The 15,048-nt window shown below is 40.4% G+C and overlaps 1 protein-coding gene across 1 annotated transcript; it reads right to left on the bottom strand.

Moving 5' to 3' along the window:
• Nucleotides 1–5,092: 5,092 nt before the first annotated feature.
• Nucleotides 5,093–14,781, bottom strand: LOC307020448 (putative neuropeptide Y receptor type 6; the record flags this gene model as incomplete). The annotated part of the gene is made up of 2 exons (XM_079651803.1): nucleotides 5,093–8,538; nucleotides 14,375–14,781. 2 exons carry the CDS (start codon nucleotides 14,779–14,781, stop codon nucleotides 7,821–7,823), a joined length of 1,125 nt encoding a protein of 374 aa, XP_079507929.1. The 3' UTR covers nucleotides 5,093–7,820.
• Nucleotides 14,782–15,048: the final 267 nt, after the last annotated feature.

Here is a 15,048-nt window from a genome sequence, read left to right on the forward strand (position 1 = left end):
GTGTGCATTGTGGGCGCGTCCTTGAGTGGATGTATTACTACGGGAAGGGTTGGGTAGGAGGTGGAGGGATGGATGGGGATGTTAGGGTGAAGCAGTTCCTCCAGTGTAAATATCAGCTGAGGCTTTCGATTGCAAATAGTTCAAATAGGCCTACGTACCTTGGTCCAATACTGGGTTTTCCCCTATGGTTTCCCCCCCGGTGTCTTTGAAGGTAAAGAATCAGGTTTTCCCGCTGTGAGGTGAAGCTGCCGCCAGAGGGAAGCAGAGGGACGCCATCTTGGAAAAAGGTGTATATAAATGTGTGTAGCCTGTATACCTGTACAGAAGAATTAGGTTTTATTGTTACCTCAATTCGATTAGAGTCCGTTAGCTCAACAAAAAACAACAACATTAATTTGCGTTTCTTACACTATTTAAAATAAGAGCATGAGCTGTATTCTACTGCAGTGTATTGGTGAATAGTAATACTCAAAAATTCTTGTCAGAAGATAAACACTAACTAAGTTGGTTTAAATTGGGGCATCTGGTAGCAGAATGATTACATGCCCATAGCACAAAATTCCAGTGTTCCTGGTTTTAATCCAGTTTCCCCTTATTACCTGTATTCCTGTCCTAATTATAAGTGAAAAATGACAAACAAAAAGAAAATGAATGTAAAGTAAAACATTTTTTTTTAATATTCTGTATTCTTTAATGGTTAAATGATTGTTTTGTTTATTTTTGGTGATCATTTCTAGAAGATTGTTTCATGCTGGTGCAAAGGTCCCTGTATCTGATTGCTTTACTGTTAATATCCAAACTTTTTTAATGATGTTCAAGCAGCAGTATTATCAGCACCTCCTTCAGTTATCCAAAAGCTATTAAAAAGCTACATACATTCTATTTGAATGTAACCAATGATTCCCCATTCACCATATGACCATAACAAACTGAAGTCAGATACCACTGTATTAATGTGTTTAAATATGTATTAATACATGAAATAACAGACTCCACTCGGGGAATATGAAGAAAAAGCCCAGGTGTGGGATGTAATAGAGTAGGTGTTAAATACATTCTGCATTTAAAATAAATATTTACACTTCATGGCTCTTCAATTTACAATGAAATCAAGCTTGTAAACATCTGAACAACAAAGGACGGCCCTCAGCTGTTCTCTCAGGTGTGTTCATTTTAGGGGGGGGGAAGGCCAAGGTCAACGTCCCGACCCTTTTTATAGACTCTGCCCCTTATCTGGGTCCTAGTGCTAGACCAACTTTGTTCTCCCTTCCACATTTACAATGGATCTTTAAAAAAAAAAAGCTCAGTTAAACCCATGCACATGGCATAGAGCAGGGGTCGGCAACCCGTGCCAGCATTGGCCACTGATCGTTTCACCGCGGAGGAAAGCACTTCACTAATTGCAGTACCCATAAGGAGCTGTACAAATGCTGCAGTTTTTGCGTGGCTGTGTATTTAGTTGAAAGCCCATTGGCGATATGCTCATCTCTCATCGAAATAATATGCTACAAAGGGGCGGACTGGCCATCTGTGTGTTGAACTTTCCTGTCGGCTCCCAGACCGTAGTCGAGGAGAGCAGAAGCAACAAGCTTCCGGTTCAATAACCCACTTTAGCTCAAATGACTGGAGAGAGGCGAGCTCTTCTTGGGAGGCCGTTGCATTTATTTAGCTGTTCTTCTGTTTCACAAAATACATCACAGACCTCTGTTTTTCTGCTTCCTTGTTTCACTTCCAGAAACATACACAAGTTCCCTCACTGTCGCTCTACCATCCACAAACATACATGCACAAGCCACACCTCTCTCTCTCTCTCTCTCTCTCTCTCTCTTAAAGGGACAGCGATCTCATCTCACTCTGCATGACCCTAATATCATAACATGTGTGCTCTGGAGAATCATAGAACGGACGATTGTCCTTATTATTATGCCGTTTAAACCAATTATTTAAATGTGTTTGTTAAATTCGGCATCATGTAAGTTGCGCTGACAGGTCCACACACTGCTTCCCCGCAGCGAGGCTCCCCCGCCCTCCTGCTGATAGTTGACGAGCGTCAAGCTCCTCAACCCCCTGAATGGCACTTCATATTAAAAAGGTTGCCGACCCCTGGCTGGCATAGAGACTAAAGTAAGGACAATGTCTGCTTACATAGTGGAGCATTTAGCAGTTGTTGTTGGTGGTGGAGACCAAAGATTAGCTAGAATATTAGAATCTTCAACCTTCATTGGAGGAAAGATACAAAACTTATAAATAAATGCTCATGTTGCTTCACATCTTCTCGGCATTAAACAATAGGCACCTTTATAGGTGATAAAATGTCAAATATTAGTTGTGCTGCTGCCCCCGAATGGCCGACAATCGTTATGAAAGCCAAATAGCCTGTGGCTGCCGGTTATCATGTTAAACAATACCTTTATTAATGATATATGCGGTGGGACAAGTGTCTGATTTTTGGGGGGATTATTAAGCTCAAGCATCACGTACCCTCCTGTGTTAGCTTTAGGCAAATTCTCGGTCAGCTATTTTTAAAAAACTGATTCAAGGACATTGCGATAAAGATAATTAAACATGAATTGTACTCAAGATCTTACAATAAAGTTAAGAAATTAACAATCAAGGTGTTCAAAGGTTTTTTTTCCATCTCTTTTTGTCTTAAATCAGTTGTTTCAACTCATTTGAACCAAAGCCACATTCAAATAAGAAAAAGCAAAAACAAAGACATTGCCAAAGATGTTTTTCTTTGTAGTACATTTGCTTGAACAAAAACAAAAGGTTGGCGTCAGATAAAAGAGGCATGGTTGAAAACAGGTTGAAAACAAACATGCTTTTTAAAAACGTATGAAAGGTAGCAAATACAAAATAAACACTGTTTATCAATTCTCAGTTGATACCGAGAAGTACACCTATTGCTAAGGTAAACAGTGATGCTATGTGTGTAGCCCGGCTTAAGGCTTATTTGTGAGCACTCGTCTATAGACCTTTGTTTTAAGTCTGCTGGATTTAAATAGAGTTCAATGACAGTGAATGACCAGATATCCTCTTAATCCTGTGAAGTGGTAAGTGCTCATTCTTGCTGTCGCACTTGAAGAATCAATACCTCTCCGAAATCCCCATCTGGATGATGAGAAGTCCCTCAGTTACATAACCATCTCATTAACGCTTTGAATATTAATCTCCTCTCTCTCGTTGCAGCCCATTCTGCCCACTGTGTTCATAGCTGGTGGATATCACTGTATTTTCAAAAACTACAGCAGGCCTCCTCCCACGTGCGAGGCTCAGTAAACACACTGAATGGAAATGGGAAGGATCCTCTCAATGGGCCCTACTGAGCGTGACTTATATTTTAAGCTGTCTCTAATCGGCAGGCTTAATTAAGTGTTAGGAGGACATCGCCGGCGCCTTGCACTATGTGAGAGGATCACAGCGCAGACAGATGACGGAGATAAGTGCTCTCATTAGAAACCAAGACGGTATCGACGAAAGAAGCCGGCGTCCCAGAGGAAACACCCCGGTCTGTCAGTAGATTGTGCAGTGGTGCAGGCTGGGAGATCACACAAGGTCAAGAGGTTCGCCAAGGCAGGATTTATGGGTTTTATTAGATTGAGCAAGGTCAGAAGCAGCTTTATGTTTTATCACAACCACATGCCTGTCATCCACAGATCATGAGAAGGACAGAGCTGGAAGTGAATTACTTTTTGCTTTTGAGTGAAATGAAATTGTTGTAAATAAAGGAGGACTTGATGGAAATGTATCATGTGCATGTGTAGTTGGACAAAGATGACTTACACATAGTTTACAGTATATACTCATAGCTTATACAAAGTAACAACAGTCTTACAAATGACCATAGCCACAAAATTATATATTTTTTTATTTGAACATCACATAGTGCTGCCAAATTATCAGAATGTTGTATAATAATATATGAATATAAATAATTGTAAATAATCATCTTTTACTTTATTAAATTACAAAAATAATATGAGTGTACAGCGGTGGATAGAGAGCCTGTATCCACTAATATACAACAAAATACCAAAACAAAAAGCACAATATTATCAAATGTGTATTGTTCGGATGATATTCCTTTTTTGTGAATATTATATTAACTATCAATATGGTATATCGCGACACATCTAATAGCACAATAACAAACTGAAAAAAGATTACGATAAAATGACAAAGAAAAAAGCATCACAAAAAGTTAAATAAAAGGGTAGAATTCCTGCTTTCCTGTCGTGTCCTGTCCAAAAAATACATTTGAAAAACAAATATAATTGATTATTATTAGACAGAGACAGATTGGCAAATGATAAATAAGGAAAACTGCATTTAAAAAAGTGTGTTCTTAAAGATTTAAAAGAGGACAAAGATGTTGAATTCAGTCGCTTTGGGTAAAAGCGTCTAACAAGTGACATGTAATGTAATAAGAAAGGAGCTCTCGGTCGTTGACTGAAGGACATTCAGGCCATGTTTCCCTCATTGAACCACCTGAGCTCACTGATTTCAGACATGAAGAAGATGGATGTTTCAAGATAGCCCCTGTTTGTGCCTCACATCTATTATCATTACATATGAGTCAGGAGTTTTTTTCTGAAAGATAAATCCCTGATGATCTATACGCAAGTCATTTCAGTGCATTTTATCTGTTGTGGTCAAGTTCAAATCACAAATAATTCAACAATATAAACATGGTATGATTTACTATTAACTTACTATTGTCATGTATCTTGTGTCTTTGCCAAAAATGTGTATTGCTTTCTTATGTGACATATGTGAAAATTCTGGCTTTGGATTATAAACGAAATACAAAAATAAATGAAAGTTTGTTAATATTATGAATGAGTTATCTTAAATGGTTTGTGAGCTTTAAGATAATACTGTATAATACATAGAAAAAAGACCTAACTAAATAATTGATAATTGAAATTAAATCCAAAATTTTGATCTAATTTGCATTTGTAATATTGCCAAATACATGATGCCTAAATAGATATAAGGGCTGACTTTATTTGAGGGATCACAAAGATGATTGATGCATGAGCACCAAATGGTTAATAAGGTGATTTCACATAGGCCATTAATCACATGTTATTTATCATTGTAAATGACGGAACAGGTCACAACTTTATTTGAAGGGGCACAAACATGATGAAGTATGCTTAGTTAATCATGATTACAACACTTGGAATTGCTGTGACTGGTCAGCTTTAACTGCAGATCGAAGAAGACATGAACATCATTAATAACTCAGAAGTCATGATGATTGAGATACCTTAGTTGATACATTAATTAAGGTATTGTTCCTGCATTAAGTCATGGATGAGATACCATTAATACTTGTACATTGCTGATAGTTCATGAAGTACTACATGAATGAATTCATGCTTTTTCATGCATTAAGTCATGCATGAATTCATGATGATTCATGTACCCTTACCATAAAGTGTTACCAATTAGAGTTATCGTGGCACATAACCCTCTGTTATTTTTACAATACCCTTTTTTCAACATTTGAAGGCAATAAATGAACAAAATATAACGTAAGTAAATTAGCCGTTTGCCTGGTTCTACAGTAGTTGTACACTAAGCTAGGCTAACTGCTGCTGGCGTTGAGGGTCTCCTCTGCGAGTCTCATACTGCCAAGACAGTTGCTTAGAGACTGACATTGTGATGAGGGATACAAACCTTGAGATTGATATCTTGAGTAGTGTCAAACCCCCTGGGTAACTCAGCAGATGAAAATGGAAATCAAGTATTCGATTAATTATTAATTTTCACACACATATATAGGCTATACACAACATCACGCACACACCGTGGTCTTTGCATTAAACCCATTCTAGTATAAGTAGCAAATATGTATTTAGAAAAATGTTCAACTATTGATTTAAATATGTCTGTGTTTCTTTCATATAAAAAATGTAACATATTTCCATATTAGTTGCAAAACAAACCCGTTGTATTGTATGTCAGTGCATCTTAAGTGATTCTAACTTAGTAAATGTAAATTGCTGCTTCCCATCTCTCAATATGAATAGCCTGACAACAGAAAAATCCAATTACTCGTCCTAAGCTAATTTGTCAAACAAAGCAAGAACATGACAAGGCCTACCCTTCACACAATGTGATATTAAAACCACTCTGAATGCAGACGAGCTCCACTTGTTAAGAAATAATTTTCCCATTCAGTCATCTTCCGATGTGATCGTGTCAAATCCCTATTTAATAAGCACCTCTCAACATTAAGGCTCAGAGAAAAAGCAGGCAGCTTATATTTATGTTTCTCATAAGTCAATGAGGCCTCTTTTCACGAGGTTCTTGAAATGACATTGAATTTAGATAAGGTTTACAACCAAGAGCTTTAACAAGGAGCTTTAAATGGAGGCAGGCATGGCCCCACTGTATCCCCAGTGTTTTTTTTCTGTCAGACGGCTTAGTATTAGAGTTACAAGCTTGTATCCTTGACGTAATCTACTAGATGCAATTTAAAGACATCCATGGACGATCTATGTAGCAGCCAGAGTTCTTTTCCTACTATGCACATGCAATATGTCTTACTTATTAGACCCTTTTTACTGCTGTTCAGAAATGGTTGTTTAAAAGCTCCACAGGGAATTAGATTTATGTTTGCATGGATGGTTTATGTTAGTTAATGTAGGCTCCACAGACGTCCTCCAGTCCGTGAAAAAGGCTGTTAACGTTGTAGCTTCAGATCCCATGCGGGAGACGTCTGTTTGAGTTCAGTGACCTGGATTTGTAGTTGGTGATGTCAACAGAACCCCGTGTAAAATGTTATCTTCAATCGTTTTGAATTTGAGGGTCTCCTCTGCGAGTCTCATACCGCCAAGACCGTTGCTTAGAGACTCTGGCATTGCGATGAGGGATATAAAACTTGAGTTTTTATGGCACGTAATGCATTCTGTTTATGATGCACTGTCTAAGAACCTTACACACTGTTACCTAAAGCCTATTTATACTTTTACTAAAATGTTGCACAAGGAAAGAGAATAAGGCTATGATCGCAAAGCAACATATCCTGGATATAGAAGCGGACATTTTGACATCAAATGGAACAAATGGAAACAGCAGCGGCGGCGCCAATGTCCCGCCCACACGCCCACCAGAGCCAATCACTGGCAGAGCAAGGCCACAGTTCAAAGTGGGGGTCGCGATATGATTACAAAATAAAAATTAAAAAAAATTAGTTTAAAAAAATGTACATTTGTTTTAATCCATTTTATTAATAATAACGTGTGCCCGTTGACAGGGGTCACCAGTCTCTGGCACTGTGATTTTGGGGGTCACGGGCTGAAAAGTTTGGGAACCCCTGCATTAGAGTTAGCTACATACCTGCAACGTTAGCACCATGGTAGCCGTTTGGCTATAAATACACAATAACTAACCATAATGTCTCTCGTGCATATGTTTATAAACAAATTAAAATGTCACTTAGGGTATAGAAAGTTGAATCTCATCTCTAGTATAATTCCTAAACTTCCATGACAAATTCAGTTCATAGCAGCTGTCAATCATGAAGTCTCAACCCTATTCTTCAAATAGCTAGTAAAAACCAATTTCATCAGAAAACCCATTAGATATATATTAGACATATATGAGTGTGATAAGAGCTACCCAAAATGACTAGGAACATCTTTGGGGAAAAATGTATTCGACGTGGACTTTTTAGTTTGGCCAAAGTTCCATCAGCATACATGGAGGGGCCGGGGGTTTGATTTATCCTTTGTATACACTCCATGGTTTTGACCAATGTGATCGTTGTGATGGGGAAATATGAATAATATGTTATGTGTGTACTGTCTTTACTGAGTCAATCCGTGTGTCAGAGTCTGGTGAGTAAGTGAGGGTGAAGGAGGCTGGGGGGGCGGCAGGCATGGGGGAAGAGCAGGAGCGATACGCCAGCGCTGCACAGGATTTTTTCCCAAGTGTCTACATAAGAAGGAAGGCAGTAAGGCTCGGAGCTGACGCACAGCCGGACGGGACAACAGGAAGTAAAGTGGCGGGTTCCAGCATGGAGCCAGACACACCAACAAAATGGCGGTCAGTGACGTCACCTCCCACAGCAAGGACACCCTTGTCTCTGTTTCCTCAGTCGGCTTGGGCAGGGTGGATGACAGATATGCCGAAGTTGAAGATATCTTACGTCCCAACCGGTTGATGGGAGAAGCTGCAGAGCTAACATGAGGGGACATGACATTGACAAACTCAAGTGCGTAATATGGCAACCAGCTTATTGCAAAAACCAGCGTTGAAGCGATCAGCAGAGCGGTGGCTTTCTTGTTGCGTCGGACCGCGGCCAGCGTGCCCCTGCAGCGATGAAGGTGAGTGATGATGAGGCCGCAGTTAACGGCAATACAGAGGAGAGGGGCCACGTAATAAACCAGGAAAGCAGGAACCAAGAAGGACAGCCACTCGTGTCGGCCCACTTCCCACGTGCAACCCACGTCGAAGTTGATGTACGTGACCTTGGGTAATGCCATGGTTACTGAAACCAGCCAAATGATAACAACAGTGCATAACCTAGGGAATAGAAAAGCAGACATGTCTTTGATTAGAAAATCCCGTCTGTAACTAGCTAAATAGGGTCATTTACATGCTGCAATAATTTGTATGAGCCTGATGAGGAAATCAAACCGTTTGGTTTGATTTGATGGAATTAGCCAGAAATATGTCAGAATGTTGATCTGCGTTGAAACAGTGATATAAGAATGCTTGTGGTTCTGATTTTTATTCAACCCTCTTCTTTATTGCCGCTTGTTCATAGTTGAACATTAGACTCTGGTATACTGTAGCAACCCAGTCTCACAGCATTTCGTGTAATAGTCACGAAATACATTTAATCTATTGATTCGTGTTCACCAACACGATTTTCCCATTTTTTCATGTCACAGAACGATTTTAAAAGCAATGTATTTCTATTGGTAGTATGTTTCGTGCCTGCACCACGTCTTTTTGTCCGGTCGGGTCAAAGAAGCTGTGTGGTTCATAAAAACATTTTCTTACTCAATATCAAGCCACGATTATGGTTTTTATTTTAAATTGTATAATGTCTGACTTTTTTTGCCGTCCGCGTGGAAAATAAATGGGGCTCAGAGTCTCAGAATACTGAAATCTGTATTTCGTTCTGTATGTATAAAAACATTTTTTCCTTCTAATTTGGTGAAGGCACTTTTATACGTCTTTTATACATGAACATCTGTCCCCGGTGTTCCAGGGAACTCACCAAGTGTCAGAAAACACAACCCTCTCTATTTTCCTCCATACCCAAATCTCTAAAAAAGGGGCTGCAACGGATCTGATAAAAACTGATCCAGATTTGAACACTTTACTGACGTCAGTAAAGTGGCGCTACGGCTATTGGTCAATTCTCCACCTATCAGGGGAATGAGACGTTGGGCCACGGTCGGTGTCAGTACACGATCGGCTCGGGTACACTATCGGCTCGGGTGCATATCCGTCGCATCAGTCATCCTTGATATGACGTCATATCCGGCGTCATTTTCGTGGGCTTCTCTGCGTCAACCGTCACAGTCATAGATATGGTCACAGTATCATCATTACGTTGTATGACATTGCATGTAACGGTGCAAAGTCTCAGAAAACGGAGCAGTGGCTGTGATGCTAGCTTTGCGGCTAGCGGTTAGTTTTTCCCTTTAAACTGTGGGTTTTCTCTGGAAGTTTTTCCTTGTACGATGTGAGGGTCTAAGGATAGAGGGTGTCGTTTTTCTCATACTGATATTCTGAACAAACTGCTGTTGTATTAGCTGTAAAATGTCTTTACTGTAGGGTATTTTTATTATTTGTACAGCACTTTGACTCAACCAAAAATCGTTTATAAATGTGCTATAGAAATTACTGATATTCTGAACAAACTGCTGTTGTATTAGCTCTAAAATGTCTTTACTGTAGGGTATTTTTATTATTTGTACAGCACTTTGGCTCAACCAAAAATCGTTTATAAATGTGCTATAGAAATAACACTTGATTTGATAAATTTTTTTTTTGACAGGGTGTGCGCCAAGTCTGCCTTTGATGTTCTTCCACCCCATTTATCTCAACTCAAGTTAGCATTAAATGCAGACAACTCCAAAGTCATGATATTCTCAAATGGCAAAAAGTTAACTTATTTTCTTCCCAACATTTGCACTGTCAGAACTTATCTTTCAAGTCACACACTGAAAATGTTGTTTTAAAATCAGGTTTCTCCTTTCAGACAAGGAAACATTTGATCTCTGCAATATGAAAATTATTAGTTGGTTACTGTTAGTAAAAAAACAGTAAGGTTAATACTGGATGTTTGACACACACACACACACACACACACACACACACACACACACACACACACACACACACACACACACACACACACACACACACACACACACACACACACACACACACACACACACACACACACACACACACACACACACACACACACACACACACACACACACACACACACACACACAGTTTGATCCTGTTTTCCCTTGATCTTTACTCTTTGTAGTGTGTACACAAAACTATCCTAGAACATTATAAACATTTTAGATCTTCCACCTGCACGCCGGAGGAGGGACTAAACAGAGACATAACCTCAGTGTAGTAACGGTGTAGTGCAGAACTTCAATTATCTACCAGCAAAATGGCCAAAAGATATTCTGCTCAGAGAGCCTTGGAGCTAATAATGGATGAGAGTGAGTGGAATGCATTAGAAGAACACGGTGAAGTGGAACAGGAAGACATTTCTGAAGATGAGGATAATGTGGAGGTAAACTCAGAATTTGACAGCAAATTGGAAGATGAACTTGACTCAGAGCCAGCTGCTCGAAGACCCCCACAGCCAGCTGCAAGAAGACCCCCACAGTCAGCTTCTGGAAGACCCAGCTGTGAGGTCTGTGGACCCTCAAAGGACTCCAAGACACAGACTACATGCAGCAACTGCAACAAGTACTCTGTGCTATACACACACGAATAAGTTCTGTACATCATGTGTTTCCTAAACAGACTTGCCCATTGACTCACATGATGTTCTGCAGCGTCACTTCATCAATATATTTTTCGGATATACAGTATTTCATGAATCTGAATCTGGTAATTATTTTTATTTGCTTTGTGTTTATATCTGTTCTATGTCATTTATATGGTTTCATTCTCTCTATATTTCACAGCGAAATACTTTTAGATGTGTGGTTCTTGTGTTTCAATTGCTGCTAAATTGCTTTATTTCCTTCAGGGCTTTGATTATTATATGACAGATTAAAAATAATAAACATTAATGAAAAAATGTTTCATTTACATTTGTCCTAGAAAAGCATGAGCAAAATGTAAACCTAGTTTTTATTACAGTGTATTTTTTATATCACGAAAAAATATGGACACTTCCATTGTTAAATTTGATCTAGCAAAGGCTATTTTCAAAAACTAATAATATATTTGATTTATATTGTTGGGGAATGAGTTAAAGACAATATATATTGTAAGTCGCTTTTGGATAAAAGTCGAATGCACTTATTGTAAGTCGCTTTTTGGATAAAAGCGTCCGTTACATGCAATGTCATACAACGTAATGATGATACTGTGACGGTTGACGCAGAGAAGCCCGCGAAAATGACGCCAGATATGACGTCATATGACGGATGACGGATGCGACGGATATGCACCAAGCCCCCAGGAAGTGCGCCGGACTCTGATGAAAATATTCGTGCTGGCCAAACGGTGGTACTACACTTCCGTTTGGTTGCCAGGCCCGGAAACACTTTTTCCCATTGACTTACATGGGGAAAGAGTGGTCTGTAAATCGTTGGATAATTTTTTTTAAACTAAATAAACTACCCAGTGTGAACACTTGTATAGCCCTAATTAAAAACATTCGTTCCTCAAGTTGTAAAAATGTGTTAATAACGTTATTCTGAGAGTTATTTCCCTCTGCATTATGAACGTGCATCTAACCCACGGGACCGCGCCGCCCGGCACGTTCATGTTACGTGTCCCGACCAATCAGAGCACACTGTGCTCACAGGGAGGGTGGGGGCTGGAGCTATTGGAGCTACAACGAGCCGTTAAAGGCAGAAAGTGAAATTCAGTGAATACACGTAGTTTACAGAGATGCTGTTTGAAAAACCAATGTGAGTTGCGTTTATCTTTACCCATGGATGCACAATAACGGTACGCCCACACAGCAGCTTTAAAAAAATCTTCCAACGCTTCTCTGCCCATTGACTTTGAATGGGAGTGACGTCACTTTGCCTCGCTTTTTGCCGAACTGCATTGTGGGGAAGCAAATCGAAGATTTCCAGGATTTTCAGGATTCAAAAGTTGAGCAATGTTCAACTTTTGAAGCTGAGCTGGAAGCGTCAGCCAATCAAATCCCGTTTATGCAAATCTGACAGTACAAGCGCTAGCCAATCAAACCGCGTGCAAGCTGGGAGAGACATACCGCAGTTCATTTCCTCACATTCCAAACGAGAAATTACGGTAGCAAATCACCCGGTTCTTTACGACCAGAACTATTTACCGGGATACAAACCGGAGGAACCAGGCATGGAGGGAGGTGGCAGAGACAGTGGGTGAAACTGGTAGGTTTTCGCCTGTTTGGGGAGTTTATACAGTATATATATATATATTGCTTGCATAAAATCCCCGGGGTTTTTTGCTTTGTATTTCGGGGGCGGGAGATTCATGTCATTGGTTGTTGGTCGCGTTGCTCGCGAAAAATCCCCAAGCTCTCAGACACGCCCAGCTCCAAGATTTTCAAGATTTTTTCAAAGCTGCTGTGTGGACGTACCGTAAGAACGGACCCATATCGTCTTACTGCCATCCCACGGAGCTGTAATAATGGATATATTGCACATGTTTGCTGTAATTCATTATCATACTACATGGGCTGTATGATTAAATCTTGTACCGTTATGTTGTATTAAATAAAGTTAATATTACCGACGTTAGATTAACGTCCCTGTAGCTTCTTATTGCACTAAGAAGCGTATTTCACTGTATTTATATATTTATATATATATATAGTGCAATCATTCTTTCATGCTAAATGAAGCTCTGTTGCTTGGATATCACTAGATCCTGTCACAGCGTAATATAAGTACATAACGATTGATGTGTACATTAGCATAATTACCAGCTAATGCTGCTAGCTGCTAGCTGCCGCCTCGTTAATATCAAATCCATCATAATAACAAATCATTACCATGCTGTCATGAACGTGCGGTGCTGTTACGTGTACGCAAATTGACGTGCTTGATGTGAACGAGTATTTTGGTTAAAGTTGCGCATGCGCTATGAGCACATATACGGGTACTTCTCAGGCATGCCGAGTAATCTGTGACGTTTCGCTCTCTCAAAAGTTGGGCCATTTTATCATCATGCGCCAATGAGCAACTCTCATAGGAATGAATGAGGCCCCGCCTCCCACGCTGTATCCAGTTCTTATTATACATCCATGATATGCACCCGAGCCGATCGTGTACCCGAGCCGATCGTGTACTGATACCGGCCATTACTGCTTGAAAGCGCTGGAGACGCTGTAGTACAAATGCCAGGCCTGTAAGTGGCGCTGTAGTCTGCCACAAAAGCAGCGAAGAAGACTTCCTTTGCATGGTTGCCCTTCTTTTTATTCTCCGCTGTGGCTCTTTTTCTCCCTCCCCGAGGCAAGTGTTTGCACATCCTGCTTTAAAACAAATGAATAATGACTCTATATAATCATATGTAAGGGATAATGTGCAGCGACGCGGTCATTATGGGGAAAAGAACACCGACAGGCTGATCAGGAGCCCGACGCGAAGCGGAGGGATCTAGATCGGCATGAAGGTGTTATTAAATGGCCACGGTGTTATTAAATGGCCATGACATGGGACATTTAAATGTAGTGCAGAGTGGCTACTATTAGCTATTAGCTAGCAAGTGCACGGCCAGACCAGCTAGGTAAACAAAGCATAGTGACTTCTACTAGATATTTACATAGCTAAGAGCTGTTTGCTGCTTTATTAATGCTCTCAATATCATATTAAGATTATTTAAGGTCACCATGTGTAGAATATAAAAAGCTATAGTTAATAAGAAAGACTGAATTATTTCCTTAACCAGCTGGGTACTGGGAACATTCATTACTCTAAAGTACAGGCCTTGATTAACCTAGGGATATATCGTTTTTATTTATATAACAAACAAAGATCATTTTCAGCCTTAGATAAATACACACACACTGCACCAGTGAGTATGGCACAAGGATGATTGGTAGTTTCAATGTATTGTTGCTGTTACAGTAGGTGTGTCATGGAATTTGTTTACAATAAGAACATTCAAAAATAAAGCTTCTCTTATCTTTTATATGCACACTCACATTTGGGTCAGGCTAGCAGGCGGTCTCGTCCCTGGGGCCACAATACGATACCTAAGCACCGACAATGCAGCCAGGCTGAAGATCTCCACCCCCACCGTCACTGAAGTCATGAACCCCAACAGGACGCAGGTCGCCCCACCCAGCTCCCAGTTCTGGAAACTAGCACCCAGCAGGACGCAGGGCAGGGTGAGCAGGGCACCCAGGTCTGCCAGGCTGAGGTTAAGGAGCAGGACAGAGCTGGGCTTGGATCGAGTGCGGGGGTTCCTCACCAGCACCAGCCACAGCAGGAGGTGACCTCCAAACCCCACCAGAAGAGAGACCAGGCTGACCATGGGTAGAACCTTCCTGAAGGAGATAGTGGTGTTGGTGGAGACCACGTTGAAAAGGAGGTTGACGATAGCAGGCATGGTAGGGGAGGCTCTATGGCAGGTATGAGGATATCACTGGGTTAAATACATACAGTATTTAGAGATGGAGAGTGAGTAGATAGGGGAAAGAAAGCGAAGATGGCTCATAAGACTTAAAAAAAAAACATCATACCGAGTGATGATATTTCTGAAAACCCATTTTGATAATCAACCATCTCCTATGTATTATTCATGTTTATAATAGTTGTAGCTCCAGGAGTCCCGAGCGCTCACCAGACACTTCCCGTGACTGACAAGCCTGATGAT

Source organism: Notothenia rossii (genome assembly GCF_949606895.1).
Source record: "Notothenia rossii genome assembly, chromosome: 9".
NCBI classification, from domain to species: Eukaryota; Metazoa; Chordata; class Actinopteri; order Perciformes; family Nototheniidae; genus Notothenia; species Notothenia rossii.